The 22,276-nt window shown below is 40.5% G+C and overlaps 1 protein-coding gene across 3 annotated transcripts in view; it reads left to right on the top strand.

The window, feature by feature from the left end:
* Positions 1-22,276, top strand: part of LOC117226122 (uncharacterized) — a 797,792-nt gene that overhangs the window by 64,587 nt on the left and 710,929 nt on the right. For 2 of the 3 annotated variants that reach the window (XM_076522565.1, XM_076522569.1), the window contains exon 2: positions 16,371-16,412. In XM_076522565.1, coding sequence (XP_076378680.1) covers positions 16,404-16,412 — 9 coding nt within the window. In that variant the 5' untranslated portion in view covers positions 16,371-16,403. Of the gene's footprint in view, positions 1-16,370; positions 16,413-19,409; positions 21,122-22,276 lie in introns of those variants that run through there. The other variant, XM_076522567.1, reaches the window with a different exon arrangement.

Genomic DNA, 22,276 nt, shown 5'->3' with positions numbered 1-22,276 from the left:
TATTATTACGTTCGGGCCACTGTAAATGGACATTTCAAATTGCCGGAAACATTTGCAAGAAGTGCAGTGCAAAAGTGATACAAAATTCTGCAAAAATTGTTATTCTGCTGTGCAAAATCCAATTGAAATAAACATCACTTGTAGGAATTAATAAATGAAAGATTTTGTGTTTTTACTTTATGTATTTTACAAGATTACCTTGCGGTATGAAAAACAGATATTAACTAAAAAGAAATGCCGCTTAGACGAGAACACGTAGTGTCATCGCATCGGCAATATCCGAGTGCAAAGGGTTAGGCGACCATGTCTGTAGAAATAGTCAGTTTTTTTTATAGTCGGTTTCTATTCTATTTATTATACAGAGTGTCAATGACAAAATACGATTCAAAGAAAACAGTGGGTATATACGATCAATCAGAGATCGTTATTAACCCTTAAATGCATATTGTTGCCAATTGTCTACATTCCAGTTCCACTTAATTTTATTCAAAAACCTGAGTATGTGCGTTTCCGAACACACGTTGATAACAATAGACAATAGACCATGTGCGAAATAAAAGACTTGACATTACTTTTGGCGACTAAGTTATATGTTTTTTGACATTTGAATGTGGTGGGTGATAACCTTCAATGTGTTACTTGGAGAGATATATTCTTTTTTCGAGTTTAAAAATTCCTTTGTGTCACAACAAAAATCGTAATTGCTTTGCTGCATTTCATTTACAAATAATGTGAAAATTCCTATACTAATAGATAATATAAATACATGACCATTTGTTTACGTCTACAATAATTTTAGTAATAAACGCATATTGTTGCCAAAAGTCTACATGCAACTTTTTTTTCAAAATAAATACTCAATATTATATTACCTAGATTTTTTTATTTATTTTTTACGTAACCTATGACTACATTCCTATAAAAAACGATTTTTTAAAGTTCAAAACAAAAAATCATGCATTTAAGGGTTAAACGGTCGTGTTTTTTGCTGTTTTCGAGACACTCTAGCAGACTCGCGCGAATCGCACACGCGTGCTCTCCGCGAGGAGTCTATTCCCACTCCGAATCTATTTCTCCGCGGCGCGCGGCTCTGGTTATGCAACTCGCCGATCGAAAATAGAAGAAGGTGCCGTCATCGTCGACGATGCGACAACGGAGCGGGACCATTCGATACGGTTTCGTGGAATTGCAAGGGAATGAGTCGAGTCGATTTAGCACGTGTTCCACGCGCCTACTCCGCGTCGAACGACCCCGTCTCTCGTTTTTGCTTCCTTTCGCCGCGCAGCGCGACGCGATAATGATATTTTGAAACGCTCGTCTAGGTCGGTGTTGAAAAAGATCCGCGGAGAAAATGAGATGACAGAAAGGATGATCAAAGTGTCTGAGAACGGACAGCTTCGATCTGTTTCGACGTGTTCGGTTTGCTCGACGTTTTTCCGTCGGGTGATTTGGATTTCGATTATATTTTGGCTCGCGTGTCTCAATAAAGAAAGATTCCTTCTCGGAATTTTCATGCGTTTTAAACTTAAATAATCGAATATTTTTCTTCTTATAAATATCGATGTTACTTGTATTCCACTGTCGCCAATGATTTCTTTTGCTGTTATCTGCTACCGCGGATTCCATGCATTTATGACAATAATTAGGCAAGCGAATTACAGAACAACGAAAACATCAGACGAATTTAAGAATCTTGCAACGCTGTTTAGAACTCACTGAAACTATTAAGAAGAGTGGCACGTGTTCTTCAACTGGATTTGTACAGCATGTTCTGTAGAATTTTTATTTTCATTTTAACAATTTTGATCGAAGAAAGAAGATTCTCGAGATTCAGCGAATTCGAAGACCCGTTCTCTTTTTGTGAAATCTATAACCAAAGTGTTCCCGTTTTCGTACCGTTACTTCTGCCACAATCGATATCGATGGTTCACAACGAGCTGCAAGCAGCAGGGAACGCATCGAAGAAACGCAAGATGTATTAAACCGCGAACATTCTTTTTATAGCACGTCGATTTTAATGCATCCGCGTTGCGTAAATTGAATTAACACGGCTAAAATAATAGCAACGAGAGAATTGATAGAAACACTAACGAAGGGGGAATAATATTGGCGGATAGTCTAGAGCGGGAATTGTAAATCATTTCGAAATATCAATACCGTATCAGGTTGATTTAAAGCAGCGCGCATTAAACCAGAAGCTCCGTTAATTATATCTTTCGCGGGCGCATTGTTTTCGCTTGGACAACGTTACCCCGCACCATTATTTGTCTACAAATTGGCGGAACGATGCTTTGCCGATGAATAAAGTAATTGACAGCTGATCGGGAGTGTGAACAAACTCCGGGACAGGAGGGCCGGACCCGGCAACAATAAGCCGACAGACAGCCGACGAAGTAGAAAATCGTCGATTCTACTCGGCGATCTAAAAATTGTCGGATTATTCGTCCCGCGTTCGCTGTTCGTTTAACGAACGATGGTGGCAGCCGGTAATCGTATAGTTCATTAGTGTACTGTGTTAATTAAAGCGTCATTGCCCGCTGTACACGCGGATTAATCAGTACTATCGATTGTCCCTTTTTACCGAGTTCCTGTTTTTGCCCGGTCCGCGGGGATCGCGTGCTTTTCAACCGAAATGAAACCTTTTTCCTGACACGATCAATAAGGACTTTTCCCTTCTCATTATTTCCCGCCTTTATTGTTCAACTTCCGCTTTATTTCGTCGACGTTTTCCGCGGGCTCCATTACGTTTCCACGGGAACATTCATTCTCTGATTCTTTCGAGAAGACTGCTGCGTTTCCTGTTACTTCATCTGTACACGCAGCGGGCAAAAAAAGTATTCGGACACCTTTCATAATGCAATAACTTTTTTCAAACTCGATTAAATGACTTGAACTTTTTGTAGATGCCGGAGGAGTTAGTTTACAGTGCAATCATTTCAATACTCTGTCAGAAATTTTCTATTTCTTCGATCGACAAAAAATTAAAGAACTTACGTTTTCTCAACTATTTTCTCTGAGCCTATCTATGAAAATTTAAAAAATGCGTTTGATAAGTTCTCGATAGCTTATACGCATATCGTAAATATGATCTGTTGTTTTGTTTCTTATATTTTATAATTACTTCTATTGTATAAATATTGTATAATTTTTATACTGCACAATTATACATTGTAATACATTGTAGTAGGTAGAAAAATGTATTTGGACACCTTTTAAGACGGCGTAACTTTTTTAACACAGAAATAATTAAATCTAGTGTAACAAACAAAATAAAAGAATAAAAACATTCGATATGTTTTATTCGATAAATATAATTGGATGTGAATATAACTGAACCGCGGATTTTGATGCAAAATAAAATTCACAATTCCAACCGTAGGATAATTAAAGATTTAATGATCGAACGGAAGCCGAAGCAGGGTCATATTTCATCCAAAACAAAATATCTTTATTTACGTATGGAAAATTCAATTTTTCGCCAGATTTATATTTAAATTTATTACGTTATATATTCTCAGGTATCTTTTTTTTTAAAATAATGCTATTGTATTAGTATAGCGAATGGGTAAAAAGAAAGCAGACACGCTAATTTGATTAGAAACATTTAATTATAAATAGAAGGTATGTATTCTTGGACATAACTACAGTAAATTCTCCCTAATCGATCCTCAGCTTGTGCACAAAACTGGACAATTTTAGGAAGAAGAGCTACGATTATTTGAACCTTGCGGCTCGTTTTTATAGCTGTAGACAATCAGTAACCATAAAAGCGAGCCGCAAGGCTCGAATAATCGTATCTCCTCTTTCTAAATTGTCCATTTTTTTATACAAGCTGAGGGTCAATTAGGAACAATCTACTGTACTTCTCCTCTTTACAGAAAGCTTTCTAAAATGAATTTCCTTTTTTCTAATTCAGCAAACACTGACGCGTAAACAATTTGGGTCAACGTAAACATAGCACAGTTGGCCTACGGTTAATTACAAGCTGCAGGAGTCACAGTAATTGCTCCCAGAATTGTTCGGAGATCGGAACTGAATCTGGCAGATTCGAGAATACTAAGTCGCAATTCTTCGAGCCTCGCGGCTCGTTTCTATAGAAACTCAGGAACAGTCGACAAAAACGGCAGCAGCCAGCATGTCGGTGTACATTAACACGTTCCGTGCCGAGCTTTTTTTACTCGAATCTTCACACTTTGATATTTTACTAAAACTTGATATATTACGTGCAATTATTAATTCTCGTACACATAACAACGTAACAAAAACTTATCAACGCCCATTCTTGCGGTGGAAATTGATTCTTCGGTTCTAAATTTCTTGTAAACAATTTGTTCAGTTCACTAAGTAAACATGCAAGCGTGTACCATCGATGGTACACGTGGCACGGAACGTGTTAATATGAATACATAGTAATGCTAGAATAAAAACGATGACTTAACTATTCTATTTCTAATTTTCTGCCACGATTCGAAGGCAATTCGGAGACCTAACAACACACCTGAACAGACCATTTTGTGTTGCCTTTCGGAAATTTGCGTCGCGTGCCGTATCACACGCTTGACTCCGTCGATCCTCAGCATCGATCGCTATCATTTAACCGCAAATGATCCGAAATGTTGTTTCGCAGTTCGGGATCTTTTCGAAATCTAAATATTCATGTTTATACATCATGAATTTCGATGGAACATCATGTGGCATGTACAGAGCATTTCGGAGCAATATTCTCTCGGTCCAGCAACTATTACGTAATTATTAGCTTCAATCAATAATAAATTAGGACAGTTTGGTGACAGACAATTCAAATTAGTTCGCGGTATATTAATTATTGCTGAATATCTAGGTTAGGAGGACATCTAACTAAGAATTAATTTCCAGATATGGCGTTCCTTGTGATGAATTTCGAGCAAATTCACGGTAACCCGAGATTTGGCGTTTCCGGAAGAAATTATGGTACATAGACCTTCATTTAATTCCTTAATAATTTTCACGCGTTGACAGCAATACGATAATATTATCAAATGGTTTTGCACTCGAACCACTAATTTTTGTCACAAATGCATAAAATCCGCGGTCTACTGATAACTGTGCGAAATCGTAAATCACACTAAAAGCTGTGTTAAAATGTAGTATGAAAACTACCGCGCCAGTGGCGTGAAAACTATGATACTGACAAACTAGCACCGTATACACCGCGTTTAAGCTGCATCTATCGACAAGGAACGCAACTTGCTGCTGTTCGCGAGGCACCAAAGCCGAGTGCGGTGATTTACAGGCGGAAAATGTTACTCGCGGCCGATCGGGCGTAATTCGTTGCGGCGATTCGGTGATTACAGCCAGCCCCCCTCCCGCTCTCTCTCACTCTCTCTCTCTCTCTCTCTCTCTCTCACTCTCTTTCTCTCTCGATCCGGGCTCGCAAACTAGACGATCGGTCGTGGGGCGGAGCAGTAATTAATAATACGCGATACAGGGGCGATCGTTATCGGCAAATACGCGGGGAACGGTTTCCGGAAGCCGGCGCTGGTTGCGAACCCCCGAAACATTTTGAAATATCGTAACGCCGCCGCTGCCGCCGCCGCCGCCGCCGCGGCTGATAAATAAATTCGCCTAGCCGCGGGAACGTATTTCAAGCGGGACCGGACGGCTGGGTTCGGTTGTTGCCAGTTTTTTCTCCTCGAACGAAAAGTTTCCCCGGGACACATTTGTTGGAAGACGAACTATTTTTTCCACGTACGCCGCGTCGCGTCGCGACGAACGGACAAATGTACTCGAAGAGGAATGGTTGCGTTAACCGCGCGCGGTGGCCGCGGACCGCGCGGTTACCCTCCCGTGAATAATGCCGCGAGGACCATAAAATATGTCGGGCAACTTTTAAACGCGCCCTGGTTACCGGACCGAGTGATTGCTTTTTTCACGCCACTGCGAGAGATTCCCTGCTGTGCGAAGATTTCAACGATTAGGGACCGCAATCCGGCTAATATCGCAACTCCTGCATATACAGGGTGTCCCGAAAATGTCTCGCAATCCGGAAATGGCGGGTTTCTCGGATCATTTGAAGCAACCTTTTCCTTTACAAAAGTTTTCTCCGAGGCACCGTTAACGAGTTATTAACGAAAAACAGTGACCAATGAGAGGCGAGCTCAGCTGGCGCTAGGCGGCCGAGCCAACAGCGCCAGCGGTCGAGCGGTCGAATCCCAGTTCAGCTGGCGCTAGGCGGCCGAGCCAGCGGCGCCAGCGGTCGAGGCGGTCGAATCCCAGCTCAGCTGGCGCGAGACGACCGAGCCAATGAGCGGAACTGGGCTTCGTGCGCTGATTAGCTGGGCCACCTCGCGTCAGCCGTACTCGATTCTTATTGGTCACTGTTTTTCGTTAATAACTCGTTAACGGTACCTCGGAGAAAATTTTTGTAAAGGAAGAAGCTGCTTCAAATGACCCAAGGAATCCATCATTTCCGAATTGCGAGACATTTTTGATTCCATTTTAGATTCCACCGGAGTCCATCTCTTCGAATGTCCTTCGGCTCTTCGAACTCTATCAGAGTTCGCTGTTCGAAATCTCCCGAATGAATATTTATCCGGAATGATTATATTCGAATGATGTCTTTTCACTCGAACATTTCATTCGAATAACACAATTATTCATTATTTGTAACAAATTATTCTATCTATTTATTCGGGTAAGTCCTCGTTTTTAAATTATTCGAATACATTATTCGAATAGAGATTGCGAAATTATCCGAATAAATTATTCGAATGGAGATTGTAAAATTATTCGAATACATTATTCGAATGGAGATTGTAAAATTATTCGAATATATTATTCGAATGGAGATCGTAAAATTATTCGAGCAATATCGCCGATAATTGTTGGCCGTTTTTCTTCAAGCGTGCGTGAGTTGCAAATATGAATCCTAGAATGTGCGATGATTTCCTCTGCAACCGAAGAAAGATTTAGTTGGACATCAATGATCAATTTATCCAAAAGTAACGGACTTTCTAATGCAGCAGTTGCAAAAGAAAATTATAGAAATTGCTATGAAAGAAATAATCAGTAAACTATGGAAAAACCATATATCCTATAATGATATTGAGATCGATTATTTTCCGAATTAATTACTGTGCAAATACATTCTTATTCGAATAAGAAAGAATATCTTCTTCAAATGAATTTTTTAAAGTTATCCAGCTTTAATAAAGTTACACTGTTTCAAACCTCCGACGACGGACCATTTCACAGCCGTGCTATCGACGATGTTTATAACAATTCCGAGCTTTATTCGGCAATTTTTCAAAACATATTTATGAATATATTTCTCGTAAACTTATTAGTCTCTCCCCGTTGTTCCAAATATAACAGCAATTGATTTGATTCGATTCCCGAAAACCGAGCGATTAACGATTTAGATACTCTGGATCAAAATTGACCTAGCCACCGGCTTGCTAGGGTCGATGGGTGTCGGAATACCTTTCTTGCCGAGTGCAGAAAATGGTATAAAAACGGTGTAAGCGTTGATACCGTAACAATCGAAGCATCAACGTCAAAGTCCTTTTAGATCGAACGCTTCATACTTTTGGAAAAATCGTCGAGGAACGCAAAGGCGGTGGAGTTTAAAAATTGCTGAATCAGAATGGAAGGCGTTTAAGCCGTTGAGATCGCGAGGCTTTTCGTATCTCGCTCGGTTTATTCGGCTCTTTATTTCGGACGCAATTTTATTTGTCATTGATATTCCGTGTCTCGCGGTTCCGTTCCGCGGATCAGGACAATTGTGAAGGGACGCGGAACGCCGAAGAAATTTGTCGCGTGAAAGCGCCCATATTTATTGTTCCGGCTCCATTCGATTCTTTCAGCATTGGGTGCCGATCCGCGCCGCTGGAACAAGACAGGGGGATGCACGCAGCTCCGCGCAGCTGGAAAACCAATGTTTGCCAGTGGAGAAATTAAACCGAAGCTTGTGTCAATAACGTTGCCGGCTTTCGTTCCCCTGCTTCCGTCCCGTTCGCACCTGTGCCGCGTTTTTCCGCGTCGTGACGTAATTGTCCCAGCCGGGCTCTCAGTCGCAATAATTAATTATATACCCTTTCTCCGGGCACCGTTCCGCTCTAACTTTTAACGCGGTGGCTCTGACGTCCCGAAAGAATAATTATTGCATTCTCGATGACGTAATAATAATACCACGGCCGCGTCGTCGCCAGTGCGTCGCTTTCTGGAAAAAATTCTGTTTTTTCGATGGTTAATAACATGACTGGAGCCTTTATTCGCACATAAACAATCCAGAAAACAAAAGAATAGCCTTCAATACCTATAAAATACTTGTTAACGATTTGATTGTTAACCCCTTAACAATTTTGTTTTCATTGCCACACTCGAATTTCGACACCCACCGCATATTTAAATGTTTAAAAACCATATACGTAGATTTCTTCTAACTGTTCAAAAATATTATTGTGATATTTTCAAGTTCGCTTGTCTTTTCTTCTATCCAAAATTGTGCCGTTTTAGTTATAATGAATAATTAGAAAATAAACAATATTAAACAGGAGCTTAAATAGCTTGTAAATTTTGTTCACAATAATTTCATTGTAACTATAGGTTTGTCTGTTTACATGTTCATATATTTTCTTTCTCTGTGTGCGCGCGCGAGTGTGTCATATGTATATGAATAAATGTAATGCGTACAGTCAAAACAAATATTTGTAAAGCTATTTAAAAGCAAAAAATGAATTAAACGATTGTTTCCTCCAATTCTGAAGCATTATACAAATGTTATGCGACAAAACCTATGGCAAATGATGTATAACAAGTCAAGAAAAAACATTCAGTTACGTGTCACAATTGATAAGCCAAAATCATGTCGAGAAATATTAAATTTAACATAAATTTTCAATTTCGAAAACTGATCGTGCGACATTTTCTATAATTTTCTCCCTTGTTGTAGAACATTTGAGTTAAATAAAAGATCATCTCTCCGTCTCATTTCCGTAAAAAATTCTACGATTTTGACAGAGACTTGATCATCTTTCCCCACTGTGCGCTATCGGACCAACGAAAAATGTCGGAAGAGATGAATCGCGAGCCCGTCGTTAGAGGGGTCCCCATTCAAGGGGACATTTCTATGCTTGTGCATTCACGTTCCGATTGACGATTACGTTTTGATCGGAGGCAGAAGACTTTCGGCCCCCCCCCTCCCACCCCCGCGCTCGTTTCTTTGGCCGTCCATTTCCATCGGAGCTTTCCCGATTATCGGTGACCCACCACCTTTGTGCGCATCGGACGATCGGGACACAATGCTGGTACAATGCCACTGCGTCCAACCGTAAAACCATGGAGTCGAAAGTCGTAAAACCACCTGAACCGTGCTGTACACGCGCGCACATGCACGCGGAGGAAACCATTCGAACGGCTCGCGCCACTGTTCGCCCCGGTACTCTTTGCAATCGAAAGATTGTTCGTTCGAGCCGTTCGTTAACTCGAAGATACGCTCGTAAACCGACTTTATGTAATATTTACGCTTTCGGTGGCGAATTTACGCACCGGCTATCTCTGTTAACACGTTCCGTGCCGTGCTGTTTTTACTTTTTACCCGACCCTTCACTCTGGGCCATTTGGTACAGTAGAGTATTATCGATTATCCGAATTCCAAATTGATAGTTCAATTGTTTTTATTTTCGACGAATTATTCATACAACAGAATAAGATGACTGGTCTTGGAATAATGAAAAATCGGAACAATAAAGATCGAGGAACATCCAATTCGGTTAATCGTCGTTCTACTGTATTTCGACGAAAAATTGATATACTATATGTGAGCCGTTTATTTTGAAAGTGGCACAAGTCACTTTGTTTTTAAGTCGATATATTTAAGGGTTTGCGTTTGAACACGTTTCAAAATATGGATGCTAACTTTCGAGAAGATTTACTTGTATTTGTTATCTCAGGATACTGATATTTTTCTCAGTATAAATAATTTCGTATAAACATTAAAAAATCACCACTTTTCGTTACGGTAAAGTGACTTGAGCCACTTTCAAAATAAATAGTTTAGAAAAATGACTGACGTATATTAATTTTGTCCGACGTATTTTACCGAAGTGATGTTTTGAAAGGACAGTGATTTACTAAAATTGTTGAATAAATTACATATATAATAATAATTTATACCATGAACATATTTAATATAAAGGTTTGATTTAAGTATTTTTTATTTTAATATTCATAAAATACAAAAATAATTAGTACATTTTGAAACATAAGTATAAGTAATTTAGATGAAAATACACCGGTTCAATTTAATTTTCGTTATCGATAGGAGTGATTAAGTCCTCGGAAATCGTGTTTTGTTTCAAATTTTTAAAATAACTGTGGTATATTGGGGGTATATAATTAAGCAAGTCCATCGTGTCTTTGTATTTTGCTGAAGAAACAGGACGAGATCCAGCGTATAATGGATCCGTTTCTATTTGTGAATAACGCCTAGGTCTTCCTCTTTCTGGTGACAAATCCAAAGTTAGAAATTCATCTTTTTCATCTAAAGTTAGTTTATAAAACATTTTATAGGGAATATCATGGTAAAATCGTATCCATTGAATTTTTAGCCAATTAACTTCGTTTTGGAAAAAAATAAAATTAAAAAAATTAAAAAATTAAAATTAAAAAAATTAAAAAATTAAAATTAAAATTTTATAAAATAAAATTTTTTCGTTTTTAACTTATAAAAATAAGTCCAGTGATCACAAATTTTTAAAAAATTCTGATAATAATTAAAAACAATACTTCACACAATACTTATCACAAAAACAATACTTATCACACGTTTCTATTTCTTTTACACTAAGCCCCGCAATTAATTTCCTGAGTACAGCGACTTACGCCACTTTCAAAATAAACATGTTTGTTATACCGTTAATTAGCAAAACTTCTCTCGAACAAATCTCAATAGTTCTCAACTTATTGATTGCAAATTTTTCTTTAAATGAAAAGATACCGTTCAATTGTAATTAGTGTTACCATTAACTCAATTTTTTTTGAAAAAGTGACTTATGCCACTTTCAAAATAAACGGCTCCTGTAATTATTAGACCGCAGATTTTTATGCTGTAGAAAAATTATTTTAACTGACTGCAGCACGCAGGGGTTTAATAGACATGTATTTCTTTTTTTTTTTCATGAGCTTAATAAGTCGGACGTAATACAATAGTATCATTGCATTGTTTATACGCTCCCACTGTTTCATCTATTCATTTTTGTCAGACTGATAATTATTAATTATTGCATATATAAGAATAAAAGAATGGAACGAGCTTATTATGACCCATTCATGCGGTGGAAATTCATTCTTCAGTCCTAGACGTGTTATAAAATATCTTGTTAGCGCATTACATTTTGCAAGTAAACGTATACGTGGCACGGAACGTGTTGATATACCTGTATTACGAAGTTAACCCTCCTATGGTGGTGTTCCACAGGTCGTGTATGAAGCTCGTGTAACTTTTTCACCTTGTTACCGCCTTGCTGAAGTATCGTTTATCGAATTCTGGTAATAGGATAAAACTGCCCGATGCGAGGATCCATTGTATTTTCAAATCATAATTTCCAATTAAAAGTTGCCGATATTTACGAAACGATCAATACATTTAATATACACTGCAAAAATGAAAGAACCGTTACGGGATGTTTATCGAACTTGTAACATTTCACTTTTTTCCCCTGTTACCCCAAAATATTAACCTAACATCCCGAATCACCTCTGTCATATTTTTAAAGAGCAGAAAATATTTTCAAAGGAACATGAAATTTTGTTAAAGCAGCCGCATCTCTAATCCGAACTTCTAAATGACTTGTGTCGTAGTATCAAATGTTTTTCTACAGAATATAAAATTGATAAAAGCACATCGGCTTGCGGTAAACAGAACACTTCGTCGTTAACGAAGTCCGGCCACGTCGAACGGGAACGGCGGAACATCGAAGAAGCGGTCGCAGCATCGATCAGAAATTTCCGAGCCACTCGGCGACAAACCAGTTAGCACGCGAGTTCCCGCGTAACTTTCCAATGAAATTTTCACAAGGTGTCCAAGGCTATGCGACGTCCCTCTTCGGTTCCTGTCGTCAAAATCGCGGCCATCATCGCGCCGATGTTTAAATCGTATCAGCAGCCACCGACAGTGTCCCAGCGTGGCGAGACGAGGCGACGTCCTCGCTCGCGAGTATAAACACACTACTCGAATCCTGGACGGTGTTTCGCTGGAAACGCGGGAATAACGCGAGCACCGAAATTAAATTTGTCGACCGGGATTACCGTGTCCCGGTTCTAATTACTTTAAATTATTTGCCGTGATTTTTCCTCTCCTTCCGTTTCACCGCCGCCCTTGCCCTCGTCTCGTTGCATCGCGCTCGTGGATACGCTTCGCACAAGTGTTCCAATCCCCCCGAGAATGTTTCCGTGTTCTGCACACTAACTAGAACTTTTTGTCTTGAATTTTGTACATTTGTTCGCAATTTATCAGGTTCTGGATCGTTCTATAATATATATATTTATCGATTATTATTTTTATCGAGAACCGAGCGAAATAAAAGAATAAAAGAATTGTGAAGAGAATTGGAAACTGGTCGAAAGGAAAGAATTAAACAAATTAAGGGAATTAAAAACTGGACAAAATAAAAGAATGTAAGAATCAAAAGGATTAAAAACGGAACAAAAGAGAAGAATAGAAGAATTAAAACGATTGAAAGCTAAACGAAATGAAAGAATAAAGGAATTGAAACGATAAAAAGAGAAACAAAATAAAAGAATAAAGAAATTTAAACACCGAGTTATTATATAGGACTAACGTATATTGTTGTATAATAATGTCAAGATTGTGTTCATTGCAGTTTTATACGATCTCAGATAAAATTAATTTTGATATCTGGAAATAAAGAGATGTTGATCGTAAAATTAGCACTCGCAGGTGTCGCTTTTAAGAACACTCCTAACAGAATCATTTTTCGTAAGTCTTAATCGGTGGCATAAAATTTTCTTTAAAAATATATGGAACGAATCGAATGTGCACTTACTATTTGCTTCTGCATCGATCGATCTTTCGGAATAATTGTTGGAAATTCGTACAAATCGGATCCGACGTTTCTCAAAATGACTATTCTAGACAGACTATTCGATTCGCCAATTTAATCGTGAAATTATAAGGTTATATCAAGGAAATAAATTATAAGTATCTTATTGGAGATTAGCAAACCCATTTCGATATGCACCGTGTTCCGGAAAGATCAATAATGACACGAGTGCATAAAATCTGCAGTCTACTTATCAGATATCATTGTTTCCACTAGTATGTATCCCTCGCCTATCGGAGTCATTTTGACCCGGCTGCAGTTAACTATCCTGGATACTGTTCTTATCGCTTTGCCATAAACAATGGAGTATCTGCCGCGGTGGTATAGGCGTAGCGCATGCTTTCGGAGAATGCACCGAAAGAACTATAAACGTGTATCTTTTCATCCGTTCCATTACCATATATTTTTCGTAAACGTGTTTCGACAAAGTAATAGCGGGGAAATCCAATAGGGAACATTCGCGCTGTTCGTTCCAGCAGTTTTCAGCCGGAGAAATAATCTTTTGTTAACAGATTTGTAAAGGGATCATTTATGGAAAAGCATGTTTACACGGAAATTCGCTGGAATTTGAAATTTTTACTTGCGCGTGCGTTCTATTACAGCAGAACTTCGTTTATCCGCGCTTTGTTTCTACGAACGAATTAAATGTTCTACCTCAGATGTACGAACTCATAATTGAGCCTTCATTATCCAAACTACTGTCGGGAATATCCTCAGTTATACAATAGCGTATTCCTATATATGTATATGAACACATAATTAAATTTCAAAACGGAATAATGAACGAAACGGTTAATTATTAGTAGCATAGAACAATAATTTTTAAAAAGAACGAACAATATAATTAATTAGTTATAAGAAGAATAAGAACTATGAAAACCGCTCCATATTTCGATCGATGTTGTTAGATTACGGACATCGAACGGTAAAATATGCTGCGTAATATTGTATTTAATAATACTGTATAATATTGCATTTAATAATACTGAATAATATTGTACTTAATAATACTGTATAATATTATATTTGGTAACACGGCATAATACTGTATAATATCGTATTTAATAATACTGAATAATATTGTACTTAATAATACTGTATAATATTATATTTAATAATACGTTATAATACTGTATAATATTATATTTAATAATACGTTATAATACTGTATAATATTGTATTTAATATTACGTTATAATATTGTATAATATTGTATTTAACAATACGTAATATAATATAATATCATAAATATTTAATAATATGATATAATACTGTATAATATTGTATCTAATAATATACTCTATATTATTCACAAATGAAACTAATCAATTCGATAGTAAAAGTGATCTACTTCTAAAATTGCGTTGTCACGTAAACCGAACTTACCAAACAAGTCTGATGTTACAAAAATTAGTATAATTTCGATCTGCACCCTTTATCGGAGCATCGATATCAAGCAGCGAACGGAAACCGGAAAATATCTGAAAGAATGAGAATAAAAAGAGGGGAAGAAGATAATCTGAAACGTGTGCCTGGAAGATCCAATAAGAGAACTCGAATTGGCGTTGTTCGATATTCGTCAGAATTTAAGTATCGGCCGCGCGGGCCGGGCCGGGCCGGGTCGCGCCGCGCTGGCAGGTTCAAATGAAAAACAGCTTTACCATTTGCTTTGAAAAGGAAAACAGAAATGTCCGGTATTTTCCGGAGGAATTAATTCACGCTCGGATTAAAATGAATTTCAATCAATTTATATTCTCGGGAATCGAACTTTTAAATTGGACTTCGGCTTCTGTTCAACCCCCGGGCAAAAGCGAAGCGTGTTTCGAGAAGGTCGTAGATCGTTCCTTCTCCATGCATTATGCAACCGTCACGAACGAGACGAAAGGACGTCGAGGCAGAAGTCGATTAACGGCGAAGAAATAAATTCCTCCGTTTAACGAATCGAACGAAGGAAACGGCTCGCCGCTTTTCAATTCCCCTTCGGGGGCCAGCCGGGCACAAAGCCGCGGATTTGGTGACGAATTACGTTTCGAATATTCGTTTCACGCCCGTTTTTCCTGCCTCTCGCCGCTGCTTTCCTCTCCTCGTCCTCGGCGCCGCGCCGAGCCGAGTCGAGCCGCGCGGTTAGAAGGGTCGACTGACTCTGAATGATCAAAACACCTACCTACGTACACACCAACGTTGGGCAAAATTTTGTTCGGACGACAAATTAGACAAACGGAGACCAACGGATAACGTTCTATTTGTTTAACACATTGACTGCCGCGTCACCCGTATTCGGGTGACAACAAAAGTTCTCATGAAGCCACGTCACCCGTAATTCGGGTGACGCTGATTCGACTACTTACAAAGGATTTCCGAAAATATTTCGACAAATATTCTACAGGAGCTAATGAAACTATTGAATTCTTATTAAAAAAATTATTCGCAGTGTACAACATTGAAACATTCTCTGCAAAGTTAGGTTGATCTGGACAGCTTGGACAAAAAGTTGTTTGTTTTTTCAGATATGCTCGTGCCTCTGATCGGTCCATTTCGTATCTTTTATTTGAACTGTAGCTTCCTCAGTATCATCAACATTTCTTTCTTCTTCCATGACCAATTCTCGTAAAATCTTGTCAATAGTATCTTCGTAACATTCATTATCACTAAGATTATATTTATCAGTATCCAAATCAGAATCTGACGATGTAATTTTATTTATGCTTCTCCTTCCGGACAATCCGATCTCTTTTCATTATTGACAAAAATAAGGGCAGAGATTTTAAGTTTTACCATTCGGTACTCGGCAAAGATTCCAACTGTTCATGCAGGAACAGAAACAGATATGAATTAACAGCGCACGCTTCCTATAGCGGCACGGGTGGCCTGTAGGAGATTCTGTTGTAAATACGCGTGGCAGTCAACGTGTTAAATGTACAATCGAATACAAATTTATTTACGCAACATGTTGTCCGAATAAGATTTTATTCGAAGAAGAATTTATTCGTACAAGAATTCATACGGGAGGAATCGGTTCAAATAAAAGTGATAGAATATAAAATTTTTCTTTTTTTACGGTTTATCGATTTATTTCTTTATATTTCTTTTCTCGAACGTTGCATCGGAACGTTTGTTACTTTCGAGTAGATCAATCATTGATGTATAACCGAATTTTATCGTTCTATACTCGTTCGAAATTGAACCGATTCTGAACGTATTCGTGCAAATATATGCTTATAAAAATACGTACAAAAATTTGATAAAAGTTCTCTTTTTTTCTTCTAGGATGGAACCAAGTCCTGCTCCCACGACAATTTAATGACCGAAGTAAGTGACTTTGCATTTAACAAGACGTCAATATGTGACAAGTACGATGAAATATACGTGGTATTTGTTTATTGTCAATATTGAGATGAGACATTCCTCGAGAGGCATTTATTTTGCTACTACTGCACAAGTTATTTGAATTATTCTGCTGATCTTGCTCACTCTTCTGCATTCGTCTACCGTGGAAGTATAATAAATATGTTACGGCACAATACATTTCTAAAAGTCAACTTTTGCCGACTACGTATTTTATGTATTTACGACAAAAACGAACAGGCTGTGAGATACAAAACGGCAAAAGTATTACAAATTCAATTACTTGAAAATCAGATATAAAAATTGTCTACCGTCTTATTGTAAAAGTCGGTAAAGATTTAATTTAGCACACTATTTAAATAATTGTTTTGCTGCCCGAACGTTCGTCTCGTTCCGATTAATTCGAATAATCGAGGATCTATCCGGTATTTTATTTGGTACGTTCATCTATGAAATAGGCATGTTGCTGTAATATTCGCTAACACCGTTAAAGGTAAAAGCGTACTAATGCCGCGTCAGGTAAAATCACGTGAAATCATACGAATGAAATTCGTCCATTCGTGAACAGCATGGCGTAATCCTAATCTGTTCCTAACGGATTTGAAATAACAGAAATACGCAGGCTCGCACTTCTCGAATGTCGCATAATTTCACGTGAAGCGATATTAGTATGTGCCTATTTTAAATAGGAATTTAACTAAATAAAATAGCTCGAGAGCATCGACGACCGCAACTTTTCATTTCCGATGAAAATGATTTTTTCCCTAATTCGCGCTCGGGTCGCGCACAAAAATGTACAATCTGGGAGAAAGAGATACGATCATTCGAGTCTCGCGGCTCGTTTTCATAATAACCGATTGTCAACAACCATAAAAACGAGACGCAAGGCTCGAATAATCGTACCTCCACTTCCCAAGTTGCCGATTTTTGTGCGGAATCCGAGCGCGAATTAGGAAGAAATTACTGTAGTCCCTTGAATATCGCTTCGATTACACTGTCCGACATGATTTTTGGGTTCCTCTAGCCACTATGAAATTCTTATAGAGCTTCACTCCCTGAACAAGAATCCGAAAACCGAATTGCTCCGTCACCCTCAGTTTTTTAAATAAACGAACTTTTGTAAAAAACCAAAATTTTCGACAATAATGAGGTATTGCATGAAAAGTACAAACGCTAGAAAGTTCTAATCAGTCTCAAAAGATAGAGTAAAGTTTTCCGAATATAGTGGCATGCAATTTATTAATTGTTTTTGGTCCTAAATAGCAATGAATTGATGTCAAAGTTTAAAAAAGTGTAGACGTGCGCAGTTTCTGCGCAATATTTTTGTATTTTTACGAAAAGTTTTCGGTTCGGCACGAAAACTCTACCCAGGATCGGATTCTGTAGACATTTCTGAAGAAGAAGCGGTCCGGTAGAAGTGTCGGAACGATATAAATTTCGAGTAGATCGAGAAAATGTTCGACGGCAACATGTACACGACGTTTTGCCGCCATGAGCTTCGCTGCTCGCTTCTCTGTGTCCGACAGGGCCGAAGCTACGCGTAATCAACACCGATGGAGGGATCCAATGGGGCACCCACTTTTCGTAAATAATATTTGAATTTTTTTTAGTACTTCAATGTTCTGTTTTTTTTTACATATTTCTGTGGATAATAATCACCAAACTGTGATATATTTCCCCAAAAAAATCACACCAGAGTATTTGGAGTTGGTAACGAAAGTATTCTAACACTAGTATAATTTTGACTTCTACGCCATATAATTAAATAAATATTTAAATATATATTTAACGATATGTTTTAAGAAGTTTAACGTTTTGAAAATGATTATTTATTCATGATCGAATTATCGTTATAATTTAAATGATAACTGTATACATGATATATTTGTAATTCGTACAAATTCAGAATAAAATGAATATTTTTTGTTCATTATTTTTCTTTTATTATTTCTCCATTTTTAATTTATGATTCGCAGTTTGGTGATTATTATCCATAAAAATATGTAAAAGAAGACAGCACATTGAAGTACTAAAAAAAATGGCACGCCCACACGCTAAGTGGGTGCCCCATTGGATCCCTCCATCGGTGTTGATTACGCATAGCCTCGGCCCTGTCGGACAGAGAGAAGCGAGCAGCGAAGCACATGGCGGCAAAATATCGTGTACATGTTGCCGACGAACATTTTCTCGACCTACTCAAAATGTACATCGTTCCGACACTTCTATCGGGCCGTTTCTTCTTCAGAAATGTCTACAGAATCCGATCCTGGGTAGAGTTTTCGTGCCGAACCAAAAACTTTTCGTAAAAATACAAAAATATTGCGCAGAAACTGCTCGCGTCGACACTTTTTTAAACTTTGACATCAATTCATTGCTATTTAGGACCAAAAACAATTAATAAATTGCATGCCACTATATTCGGAAAACTCTCCTCTATCTTTCAACACCAATTAGAACTGTCTAACGTTTGTACTTTTCATGCAATACCTCATTTTCGTCAAAAATTTTGGGTTTTTACAAAAGTTCGTTTATTTAAAAAACTGAGGGCGATGGAGCAATTCGGTTTCCGGATTCTCGTTCAGGGAGCGAAGCTCTACAAGAATTTCATAGCGTCTATAGGAACCGAAAAATCGTGTCGAACAGTGTTACCGGAGCATATTACGGCTCGCGAATCACAGGCACAGCAAGAAACGTCCAGAGAACGTAGCAACGCGGCATGGACCCGAAAAAGGGTAGTTCGCGCCGATCCTCGGAGGATCGAGATCGCTTGCCAGGTTACAGGATAGGCAGTCTTGCGTACGCACCGCGCCGGTTAGCTCTTGTCGCGTGTAGTACGAGCCTCGCCGAGCGGAGAGAGCGTGTGCTGGCGGTTGAATATAGCGTCGCGGATGGGTCGATAACGCGCAACTCTCTCGCTCATCGCGGAGTCGCCAATGCCACGCTGTAGCGCTCCTAAGCCGAGCTTTCCTCTCATTCCGTCGTAAGCCCGCACTCTGGCACATTCATCCGCCGCCGCCACCTGCACCGACCGACCAACCGACTGACCGACCCACCGACCGACAGACCGACAGACAGACCCCGACCGACCAACCGACCGAACCACCGGCCACTATACTTACCGCCAACCGCTATATCGTTACCGTCGCCGGCGCCGCTTTACCGCTACCACCAGCTCCGATATTCCATCCTGGCGTCGTCATCCTCAGCGACACACCGGAGCACCGCCAAGGACACCGCCGTCCTCGGCTGTCAACATCCAGCAGCGTAACCAGAGACACAGCGCGTTAGCCGAGACCCGCGATCCTGAAATCGGTCCTGAAATCGTCCAAGTGTTGGAAACCGGGTCGTCGAGCCGCGTTTCGGCGATTCGGTTGTTGCGCGCAAAGTCCCCGAGATGTTCGGCTCGCGCGGCGACCGCCGGTGAACCGGCATCGGTCGACGCCGGTGTTCAAGGTCGGCACCCACGGTGTCACTCGGTCGGCAGTTTTCTTACGGTCGGCGTCGCGTGCCTCGCGCGCGCCAGGTGATTAACAGGTTGTTGTCGCACAGCCTTTGTTGTCGCGTCTCGCTTCCGGACGGCTGGGACACTTGGCGTCGCCTTGACCCGCTGTCCCCCGGCACCCGGCGGTGCCGCGTTTACTTCGCAGAGAATCGAATTTCGAATCCCTGCCGGAGATCCCGCGGGATCCCGTGGACGTGTGACGGTGATCCCGGAAGTGTTGGCTCCCGAGTTCGTGGTAATCTTGGATTTGTGAACGGTGCGTGCTTCTCGGACCGCGAAGGCTGTTCGAACGTGGCGAGAAGAACGTGGTGCCGCGTCGGCAGAACTCGATTAGGCCAGTTGTTCTCGATCGGTGACAACGCCGCCGGGGGCAGCGTGGCCAGTGAAAGTGATTCGACGATGCTGGCCCACCCAGGCTCGGACCAGTCGATCGTTCCCTTTAAGATCATCCGCGTGCGGCGGCCCGTTCGAGGTTCGGTGCAGTGTCGTGACCAGTGATGAGAAATCGGTGCGTACGATGCGAACGTGTTCGGTGTCCAGGGAAACGCTGACTGTCAGTCGAGCCGGCTGGCTACGGACGTCGACTTGAGTCGGCCTTGAATCCGCGCTCGCATCTGCGTCCGTGCACGCGGATACGGAGGGTCTCGGTCCGACGACGTCTTTTCGCCGCGATCATCGGCGTTCTACGAGAGACGCGCCCGATCGCGTCGGTCTCGGAGGAGCACCGATCGTCCTGAGACGCGGAGAACAGGTTCTCGAGGGTGTTCCGTCGATGCTGTATCCTTTTCGCGCGCCGCGTACCGAAGCGTGGCGCGTCCTCCGTGGCCAAAGGATCGCGGCTCCTCAGATAGCACGGTCGCGAATGCCGGTGCACATTCGATCTTCGCAGGTGTCCCGAAAGGTTCCATCAACGGCCATCGGCTGTCCCCGAGACACGTGTGCTCCCGCGCCGACCGAGAAGCTGTTCGCTGCTCCAGCAGGGATCCCGATCTAGTGATGAGCAGCGCGGCTTCGCCTCTCGCCCCCTTTAACGCTAACGAGTGTCATTTGCAAGCTGGTTGATCGCGCGATCAGTGTCGCCGGTTGTTTGTGGCGCAGTTAAATCACCAAGTCGCGAAACATTAGTGCCCCACGGGAAAATGAGGAGATCTTGTTCGTTCTTCACCTCAAGGTAAGGGCTACGCATCTTTATCGTTTTATGGCCCCGTGTGCTAACCGACCCCCTTCTCTCCCCACTCACCTCTCCACTTGTTTCCAGATCTTCTTTACCCGTTTCCCGCTACGCGAAACCTGCCCTCTCCCACCTTCCGCTTCTGTCTTTCCATCCGTCTCCCCCTCTGTCCCACCCCTTCCTCTCGCGCGCTCTCTCTCTCTCTCTCTCTCTCTCTCTCTGCCTCTTTCCTCTTTACACGCCACGATGTCCCTGAATGATAAATTCCTCCCTTTGGGCGCCGGCCTATTCGCCACATACGCGGCCTCTCGCGTGAATTTTAATGGCCGTTCCGGCATCCCTCGTAACGGGGATAATCTAATGCGGCAGCCCGCCCGAAAGAATCCACCCGGACGCCACTTAAAAAGGTACACGCGACGACGCAGATCCGTGATTGCCAGCGACGATACGCGTCGCGAATTGAACGAAAGGCTCTCTCGATGTTAGAGAAACCTCCAGCCACTGTTTTTAGCGATCGTTTACGCGCGGACCGACCATTTGTCGGTGCTTTCGCTGGCGGAGTTTGCCAAATATGGGACGCCTTTCTGGTTTTCCTGTGTATTTTTTGGAAAAACAATTCGACGAGAATTCATGCGAGCGTTGAGTTCTACAACTGTGATTACGCGAACTTTTCCTCTTTCTTTTTTTTTTATTATGAGCTTTCGAATCTCCGATGAGATTTAATCGCTATACAATCAAGCGTATTTAATCGTAAACCTTAAATAGTAATTCATGGGTTATTTATACATTTGTATTACGTGCTTTTAAGAATGACAGGACACATGCACACGTTTCGGTATTGGGTTCAGCAAGCGAAACAGACGTAGTGGTCGGTACAGACAAGTTTAAGCTACTTAGTTGTCGATACAATTTGGATCTTTGAGATTCGGTAAAGCCGAAGCAGGATCATATTAATAGAAATATATAATTAACACAAACAGATAATAGAAACATTCAATTCTTCGTCAGATTTATGTGGTAATTTATTACGTTATATGTTCTTAGGAATTTTCTTTTTAGAAATAACGGTATTGTATTAGTATAGCGAATGGGTGGAGAGAAAGCAGACACGCTAATTCGATTACAAACGTTTAATTATAAATAGTAAGTATGTAT

The sequence above is a fragment of the Megalopta genalis genome, chromosome 6 (assembly GCF_051020955.1).
Source record: "Megalopta genalis isolate 19385.01 chromosome 6, iyMegGena1_principal, whole genome shotgun sequence".
NCBI classification, from domain to species: domain Eukaryota; kingdom Metazoa; phylum Arthropoda; class Insecta; order Hymenoptera; family Halictidae; genus Megalopta; species Megalopta genalis.
Note: the sequence above shows the minus strand (reverse complement) of the source record. Positions and strands in the feature narration are given on the sequence as shown.